The sequence below is a fragment of the Oryctolagus cuniculus genome, chromosome 1 (assembly GCF_964237555.1).
Source record: "Oryctolagus cuniculus chromosome 1, mOryCun1.1, whole genome shotgun sequence".
Taxonomy (NCBI): Eukaryota; Metazoa; Chordata; class Mammalia; order Lagomorpha; family Leporidae; genus Oryctolagus; species Oryctolagus cuniculus.
The window spans coordinates 64,185,492-64,192,304 of NC_091432.1; the positions used below are offsets into that span (position 1 = coordinate 64,185,492).

Sequence of the window (6,813 nt, forward strand, 5' to 3'; positions counted from 1 at the left end):
GGCCCCTGCTCTGCCCACAGCAGCCCCCTGCCTCAGACCCAGTTCCATCTACAGGAGGTGGACAGAGGAGCCTCTCCCAGCACCCCCAGGGTGGGGCTCTGCCTTGGCTCTTTTCTGAGCGCCCGCTCCAGAACCGGGCCTCACAGAGCAGGAGCCGGAGTGGGTGCGGAAGGTGACAGTGTGGACGAGAAGGTGCTTGGCAAGCTGAGAAGCAGCACGGGGATGTGAGAGCTCACTGTCAGGGCGCCAGGCAGGCCTGTGTCTCACGCATGCCCTGGCAGAGAACGCTGAGGCCAGGGAAGGGCGCTGGGTCACCCAAGTCAGAGCCCATGGGGGACCTCCAGTACCCCAGGGCTGCGATGGGGTCATGGGGCATCATTTGGGGAGAGTCACACCCCCAACAGTGTGGGGGCAGAGGTCAGACATCTGCCTGCAGCCACCCATGACCTGCACCCTAATACTTCCCTCCAGTCCCGCCTACGAGAACTAAAGACTCAGGCTGCTATCACCTGGCCCCACCTCCTCCTCCCACCCCCTCCCCTGTAGAGATGGTCCAACAAAGGTCCAGCCAGCAGGGACAGGGCAGGAATTAGAGCCGGGGCCTGCTGGCCCCCACCCAGACACTGCCCTTTCTCAGCCTCCCCCAGCAGCCCCCCAGGCCCAGTGGCCTGGACAGTGAGAGGCCCCTAGTCTTGCCTTACTCCTGGGGTCCACCCCTACTCACCATCTAGCCAGACAGACGGCTGCCTTGATCTCCCCTCTGGGAGATAAGAGCCCCCCCAGCAACCCGTTCTTCCCCCGCCCCCTCCTCAGGGGCCAGTTTGGGTGAAACGAATTCTCAGGTTGTCCAGGCAATGAGGCAGTGTCCAGGAAGCGCTGTTCTAGAAGATTAGGCAGTGACCTGTGTGATGTCACCAGGAAGCAGCAGGGGGGCAGGTGGTGCCCGGGGCCCTGGGGAAAGGCCCGGGACAGAGTACAGGGAGGCACCGCAGCCCAGATCTGAGTGTGTGGACCCGGATCTAAGTGTTTGCGCATGGCGGAGCTCACGCCCCTGAGGGAGCTGCCAGAGCCTCATGGTGCCACCCACTCAGGGCCACCCACATCCCCATACAGCACCTTATACTGCTGTCATAGACCCCTGCAGCAGGCTCTGTCTCAGTCTCAGACGTGACCGGCCCAACCCAGGCATGCACGCAAGCATGGCCACGCCAGGGCGCACGCAGCATCAAGGTGCAGCTGTCACAAACACAGGACTTTGTGTGAAAGGAGAATTTCAGATCAGAAATGAATGAGTGCAATTCACTGTAAGTCCATGCCAGGTATTTGAGAAGCCTGGCAAAGTTGTGACAGAGGCCCTGCCACACCCACCCGGCACCAGCTAGGTTCCGGTACAGACCCCCCGGGGCCAGTGCCCAGGTCAGAGTGGTGCACACACCTGGCCCCCACAGCCTCTCCATGGAGAGGCCCTGGGCAGGGTGAGCACTGGCTACACACATTTTGTCCCCTCTCATAGCCCCTTGGCCAGAAGGGCCACTAGGGAGCATCAGCCCCACGTGACAGCTGAGGGGAAAAAAGGCCCAGCAGGACACAGAGCCCACCCTGCTATCCCGGCTTGTCCCCTGGGGATGGGAAGCGGAGCTACCCCCACCCCCCACCCCGGGTGCCCACAGCATTCAGGCAGCAAAGAGTTCCCAGGAGCCTCTTCCCTCGGGAGCAGTAATAGCTTAGGGGCTTGGGGGGCCCTGCCCTCTCCCCTCACCCAGAGGTGGTCCTGAGCTTTGCCCAGAGGCCCTGCTAGCTCCTGAGTCAGGCCCAGCTTCGAGATTATCAAGAAGGAACCAGAAGGAGGAAGTCACACTGCTGCCAGGAACAGGGCTGCGGTCTCGGGCTGGAATTCTCCCACGCTGGGACACCTGGACAACCTTGTCCTTCCCCAAGGTCCCAAGGGGCCCCACCCCCCCCAACCCCCGCTGGAGCCCGGAGTCCAGGGGGAGGGCCTGGTCAGGCAGATGGATGGGGCGCCTCTGACAGGAAACGCCAAGGCCTGTGGAGGAGGCATCGACCCGCAATTGAACCGAGCTCCCGCAGGCAGCAGTGCTGGCGGGCAGCAGCAGGGGGACCCCCCTCTGCAGAGCTGCAGAGCCGTGGGGTGGCCAGCCGGCCTGGGCCCTTCTGGATGGCGACACTGCCTGCCCTGGTGACGCCCCGCACGGCTGCAGGCCCGGTTCCCTGTCAGGGTAATGCTGCTCCAGAAGCCTCCCCAGGGAGCTGGGCGAGGGGGTGGGGTGTCATCGCCAGGTCCTTCCTGCTGGCAGTGAGGGCGGGCTCTGGTTAGACACCCGGAGCCCGAGCCCGAGCCCGGCATAGAGCGCTCCCAGGGCTGTGGTGTGCAGAGGCTGGAGGACAGGTTCGGGACAACAGCAGGGGCTAGGGAGCCAGGCTGTCTGGGCAGAACCCCTCTTACTTAGTGTGTGACCTGGGGTCAGCGACTGAACCTTTCTGTGTCTCAGCTGTCCCATTTCTAAGATGGGTAGACTGATAGATAGTTGCTGTCACCACCATGGGGGTAAAGTGAGTTAGGGCACACGGACCCTTAGCATAGCGTCTTCAGTAACTGCCGCGGCTGCTGTCGGCGCCTGTCTCTGAGCCACCTTATCCTGGGCCTGGCATCCGTCGTTGAGGCATGGCCTCCTTCCTGCATCTTTGTCCCCTGGACTGCAGGCAGTGCCTCCCTCTTCTCCTGTCGCGGGCTAACGGAGAGCCTGGAAGGTCAGTGGAGAAGCAAACTGGGACGATGACCTCTCAGTCCTCTCCCTCGCTCCCATCCCAGGCGGCCTGGTTGGGTCCCCGGTGGGAGGCCTTCACTCAACAGTGCTTGCTCCTTGCACCTGCCCAGCCCCCTCCTCAGTGTCTGCCAACCGGGCACCGAGAGAGCCGAGGGCACCGGGCGCCTGGCTGTGCCCCTCCTGGGGCTCATTTCCAGGACCCTGTGCAGAGCTGCGGTGGCACGGATTCCCTGGGGGCCCGACTGAGACTGGGACTGCAGGCTCTGCCCCAGGTCAAGGTGCATCCTGGGGTCAAAGTCCACTCCTGGAGCAGATCCCTGCAGCATGCTCCGCCTCCAGGGGGTGGGGACTCCTGCCAATGGCCCCTTCCCTCACTGACTCTGTGGGCCTAGGTCAGCAGGCATCTCCCAGGCCTCCCTCGGGGAACGCTGCCTCCTTCAGCATCTTCTAAATTTAGGGCTTGGGCTCTGTGACTCATTCCTGAATCTGTGCTGCGCCCCTCCTCCAGGAGTGTGCTCCCATGGTATTTTTATCCTCTGCTGCCTCAGACTGATTACTAAGGCCCCAGAATCCCACAGGAGTCACACATTCCACGGAGAGCTCCCTGGTCCCTCCCCACCCCGGGGCCCCAGGCTAGCTCTGGGTTTCCCTCCGACCAGGGACTACGCTCCGCCTCTCCTTAGCCCTCCAGCTTCCCAACCTGGCCCCCAGGTGGCCATACTGGGGGCCTCCACGCAGGACTGCGGGGCTCTGGGGGGAGGAGCGATGGAGCTGAGCCCGGCCCCTCCTATGCAGCTGCTGGGCCGAGCGTCACCTGCAGTCGGCAGGAGCCTTCGGTTCCCACCTTTCTGCAGGGCTGGCTGTTCTCCGCCGTAATAAGGGGTTTGCACCAGACTTCCATTAGGGAGGCTTGGATCGATGCTGAAGTCGTCTCCGCCTTCAAAGCGGGTGGCTGGGGTGGAGGATCTCATGTTGGGCCCTGACTCCCACCCAGGTGACCCCCGCTCCCCCGTCTCCGGGGCCGCAGCCCCTGCACCATTCATGGGAAACACAGGCCAAGAACCTGTCAGTAGCCCTCTTGGGCTTCTGCCCTGCAGGGAGGGAGGGCGGGCTGTGTGGGACCCCACGGCAGGAAGGGCTGGGAAGAGGCTGGGATCTGGTTTTGGTGTGACCGTCAGGGATGGAGGGATGGAATGTGCAGCTGTGGGAAAGAATCACCCTAACTCCAGGCCTCAGCGGGGAATGGAATCGCGTGCACGTGAGGTGTGAACACCGGACACACCTCTTTGGGCCAGGCTCCCAGGGTCGGAGGAGGAGATGGACACACGGTTGCCCCCATCAGCTTCCAGAAATGCAGATACCACTTAGGGCAAGGTGTGGTGTGGGGGTACCTGGGAGGCAGACAGACCCGGGTCTGTGCCCCCTCGGGGCTCTAGCAGAAGCCCAGGGGCTACCTGCCTCAGCCTGTGCTCACAAGTAACAATGTGGCTAGCCTTGATTAAAGGGCCTGCCCTGTGCTTGCTGCTGCTCTGTGCACTTAACAGGTCTTAACTCATTTAATTTCCAGTTAAACCTGGAGACAGCCCCAGACAAGGCTTACCACCCTCACCCCACAGACGGCCTGAGGCTCGGAGAGGGGTGGTGACTCACCCAGGGGCACAGCATTAAGTCACCGGGAAGACCCGGTAAAAGCCAAGCCTGACTGCAATCCTGGCTTCTGTTTGCTTCCCCAAGGCCGCTCTTCTCAGAGTATACATTAGACACTCAATAAATGTTTGATGAAGATGTTTGATCACTGTCATGTAACGGAAAGATCCCTGTCCTAGTCCAGTTCTTCCCCTATGCCTGGGTGTCCTAAGAGTCCTTTCGGGGCTGGCGTTTGTGGCACAGCAGATAAAGCCACTGCCTGCGATGCTCGAATCCCATATGGGTGATGGTTCCTGTCCCAGCTGCTCCACCTCTGAATCAGCTCCCTGCTAATGCGCCTGGGAAAGCAGCAGAAAATGGCCCAAGTGCTTGGGCCCCTGCACCCACATGGGAGACCCACATGAAGCTCCTGGCTCCTGGCTTCAGCCTGGCCCAGCCCTGGCTGTTGTGGTCATCTACAGAGTGAACAGCAGATGGAAGGCCTCACTCTCTCTGTCTTTCTCGATATATAACTCTGGCTTTCAAATAAATAAATCTTTTTTTTTTTTAATAAAGAAAAGAGAGAGTCCTTTTCCATCTTTAGCCTGTGTTTCCCCAGCTGAGAAAGAGAAAGGACAGGTGAGCACCTGCAGCTTAGGGACTTGGAGATGGGGAGGATCTTGGGTTCCCGACTCTGCAAACACCTGCCTTTCACAACAAGCCTGAGGGGGCCCCAGCTGCAACCAGATCCCAGCCCCTCCCCCAGCCCCTCCAAGAGTACTGAGAGAAACAGCTTGGGAGAGCCCAGCTCCACCGAAGAGAAAGGCTCACTTCCCCCGAGGATGGCTGCAGGGTCCCGCAGCTGGCATGGTGTGTCCATGGTGCCATCTCGCTGCTCCAGCTGTCTGGGGGAGTAACTCCTGCTCTCACCTCAATGTGCCTCCTTTCCTGTCCTCATCCTCCAGGCCATCCAGGGATCCCCTGCAGCTGCCGCTGGCCCCACGTGGAGTGACCTGAGCACCCAGTTCCGATCAGGCTCAGAAATGAGTCCAACGCTTTCACGCTCCTTTCCGTTCGGAGCCCTGCTCTGCCTGCTGCCCCCTCAGCTGGCACGCCTGTGTTCTCGCCCTTACCTGGGCCACTGTCCTGAGAAGCCTGGGCTGCACTCCAACTCCAGCAGCACTGTTCTTGTCCTCCAGGATTCTCCAGATCTTTCCTTCTACTGTCTCCATCGGGTCAGGGGTATGCTTGGTCTCTCTAACCCCGCATCCAACAAAGACACGGGTCCTCACTGGAGCAAGGGAGGGTTCCAGGACTAATGGCAAAATGGTGGCGCTTTAACCTTTGGTGCCAGACGGCCACGCCTGGGGCAAGCCCTTGCTCCTCTTCGGGTGCTCAGTTTTGCAATCTGTAGATCAAGGAAATGGGTCCCTCAGTCAGTGATCTCCTGACTATAATCGTCTTTCGCCTTTACACACTCCTCGGGAATTGAGTTTTCGCCCAAGGTTCTCATTTGATCTTCTCAATGACCTGGCCTCATGTACAAATGACGAAGTTTAAGCTCCCTGAGGGAACAGAATTACCGCAGTTACCCAGCAGGTCAGAGGCAGGGCAGGGGCGCCAGGCCCCGGTCCTGAGCCTTCTCTGGTCCTCTACACTGTGAGGCTGGGAGCTGGTTGTTCCATTTGTAGGACTGCCGTGAGACTCCACGCAGAAGCAATGAAGAGGGCCGTACGTTGCAAATCATGAAATAACAGCAAAGACGACGAGACGGATACGTTACTACGAAATTTATTACTGTTATCCTCGCTCAGGCGCCCCCACGTGTCCATCCCGAGAACCTCCGTTTGCGCAGGCGCCCTTCAGTGTCTAGAGGCCGCGAGGCCCCGCACTTGCGCCTGCGCAGCGGTCGTGGCCACTTTGTCACCCGGCTCCCCGGGGCTCCTATCTGCTCCTCTTGGGTTGAAGAGGAGCCCCAGAGCAGCAGAGAGCTAAGCAGCAGCAGGAGGAGGCACAGTCAGAGCCATTCTCCTCACCAGGGGCTCTGACATTCCAGTCACCGCTCCGCTACGCCTGTGGAGTCCTGTATCGCAAACGCGGAGACCGCTGCGAAGTCGACCGAAATGGCCTGCGCACTGCCTCATGGGAGTTGTAGTTCCCAGGTAGAAACTCTCTGGGACTGGAACGCTGTTAAAACTACGTCTCCCAGAAGTCCAAGAGCAAGGGTCGCGAAGAAGGGTCGATGGCACGTTGGGAGATGGAGTTTTTGGAACTGTGCTAGCCCTGAAATGATGCTCCATAGCCAAGGGCTCTGGTGGTGGGTGTGTGTTCCAGTTACACTGTAACTCCCTGCCCAGATGGGTCAGAAACTATCCACAGGTCACCCTTTGCTTATTTGTTT

The 6,813-nt window shown here is 60.2% G+C and overlaps 1 protein-coding gene and 1 long non-coding RNA gene across 5 annotated transcripts in view; both read right to left on the minus strand.

The window, feature by feature from the left end:
* Positions 1–6,504, minus strand: part of STARD10 (StAR related lipid transfer domain containing 10) — a 32,843-nt gene extending 26,339 nt beyond the window's left edge. The window contains exons 1-2 of one of the 4 annotated variants that reach the window (XM_008264359.4): positions 5,546–6,504; positions 1,590–1,602 (exon numbers count right to left, since the gene is read on the minus strand). In XM_008264359.4, coding sequence (XP_008262581.2) covers positions 1,590–1,602; positions 5,546–5,644 — 112 coding nt within the window. In that variant the 5' untranslated portion in view covers positions 5,645–6,504. Of the gene's footprint in view, positions 1–724; positions 862–1,589; positions 1,603–5,342 lie in introns of those variants that run through there. The other 3 variants (XM_070074984.1, XM_051851194.2, XM_051851185.2) reach the window with 3 other exon arrangements.
* On the minus strand, positions 2,696–3,735 carry LOC138849913 (uncharacterized). The gene is made up of 2 exons (XR_011389099.1): positions 3,631–3,735; positions 2,696–2,762 (listed from the first exon to the last, which is right to left on the minus strand). It is a non-coding gene; the product is annotated as an uncharacterized lncRNA (long non-coding RNA).
* Positions 6,505–6,813: the final 309 nt, after the last annotated feature.